We start from the raw sequence: 1,953 nt of genomic DNA on the forward strand, positions 1-1,953 counted from the left end.
ATAAATGCCCAGGCATTTAATCAAGCAAATATGGTACATGTAAATGTATTAATTAAAAGTTATCACTTGTTATATAAATTGATAGATGTACATGAAATAAATAATAATTATATCTTTTGTAGACGTTATGGCTTTGGAAGATCAGTTCCAACACAAAAAGTAAAAGAAAAAACAATTTAAGAATTAATATTTATTATTTATTTTTACACGCTCTTATTTTAATTCCTAGTCTGACGATGATAAGAGGAAAGCTGTAGCAGGTGCTCTTGGTGGAGGAGAGGCCGAGGGGGACAAGAGTGAGAGACAAAGAGAGGAGGAGGAGAAGAGGATAAAGGCACTCATGAAGGGAATGGCATCAGCTGGAACTGATGATGTACATAAGCATATGCATGTACATGTACTTGAGTAGAACATCTATTAATGGAGACTTTTTGTAGCAGACACCTCCATTTAATATTTACATGTACATGTAGCATCTAATGTACCAATTATGCACATTTTCATTCTAAATAGCATACATAAATACATGTACATACATACAGGATCTTGAGCCAAATTTTGCCAAAATTGAAAAGGAGAGAATTTTCAAACTTCATATTTTTTCCTGATACATACATGTATGTACATGTACTTATGTTGTACAGAAAATATTATTTCTTTTCTTCTTACTCTCTCTCTCTCTCTCTCCTTTTCTTTCTCTCCAGACCCTCTCCAGTGCTATGGTTGGTTCTATTGTTGGTATGCAATCATCTGAAATATTGCAAGTTGCCTCTGAATATGAAGTTAAAGTATGTATATACATGTACATTAATGCATAATAAACTTACTGTAAATGTCTCTCTCAGATGAGAGGGTTTAGTAAACTACATGCACAAAAATACTGTATATTATGTTCTATTATTTATCTGTCTATTTTTAACTGAGACACATGAATGTAACATGTATATGTATACTGTATATATGTATTTTTATTAATAGCTTAGTTATAATGGTGAAAAAAAACTTACTGTAAATGTACATGTACAAATGTATGTACATGTAATTCTTCTTTCTCTTTCACGTCACACTTTCTGTGTCTATTCTGTCTCTTATTTGTCTATTGTCTTTTCCCAATGTACATGTACACCTACTCAACATGTATAGTAATGTATAGTTAATTTCCTACCCTCCCCCTCTCTCTCTCTTTCCCCTTTCACTTTAAATTTTTTCTTTTTACCAATTCCTCTTCTTTCTTTCCCCTCCCTCCCTCTTTTTCCCTTAGCGTGCTGATTTAGAGTCTGCCCAACCATCAGAGAAGGTCTTGGGTGCTCAGTCTCACCTCCGTCTTGTGACTGGACTACAGAAACAAATTGCCTCCTTTGAGAAGAAATGCTCAGAAGTGAGACACGCCCACCATTGCTAATTAACCACACCCACATTAATTTGACCACAATCCATAGGTTCAAGCTAAACACGATGAGTTGTATTCTGAGTATACTGAGGCACAGGAGGAACTGGCAGAGGTGGGTGTAGCTTTGTTGTTATGGTAACACGTGACGTTGAGTACATGTACGTGTGTGTAGGTTATTAAGAGGAAGGAAAGGATAGCTAGAGAAATGGAGAAACTCAATGAAATGGAAAATGAAGAGAATTCAGAGTAAGGGAGGAAGGGAGTGGCATGGACGTTACATATTTTAAGTTTTTATCATGTAAATTTTTGTGTATTGGGCTGAGATCAATGTGCGACATATGTACATGTATGCATACATATAATCAAGAGTGGATAATTATTTAGGGAGAGTGTCTAACCCGCCTATGATCTGTGATACCACAGTGCGTAAGTTTACATAGCATGGTTATTAGCACCAAGTAGCCATTCTTGCGTCCTTATACTGATTCCAAGTCAGAAGGCTGCAAATAAGAAATAGCCAACCATTAGAAGAACATATTCCCGTCTGCTCCTGCTTGTTTCTC

General features: G+C 35.7%; 1 protein-coding gene across 1 annotated transcript; it reads left to right on the plus strand.

Moving 5' to 3' along the window:
• The first annotated feature begins 30 nt into the window (after positions 1-30).
• On the plus strand, positions 31-1,640 carry LOC109591909 (coiled-coil domain-containing protein 93-like). The gene is made up of 6 exons (XM_020007511.1): positions 31-159; positions 230-373; positions 705-788; positions 1,262-1,378; positions 1,440-1,502; positions 1,563-1,640. Exons 1-6 carry the CDS (start codon positions 31-33, stop codon positions 1,638-1,640), a joined length of 615 nt encoding a protein of 204 aa, XP_019863070.1.
• Positions 1,641-1,953: the final 313 nt, after the last annotated feature.

The sequence above is a fragment of the Amphimedon queenslandica genome, unplaced genomic scaffold (assembly GCF_000090795.2).
Source record: "Amphimedon queenslandica unplaced genomic scaffold, v1.1 AMPQUscaffold_6877_Cont21168, whole genome shotgun sequence".
NCBI lineage: Eukaryota > Metazoa > Porifera > Demospongiae > Haplosclerida > Niphatidae > Amphimedon > Amphimedon queenslandica.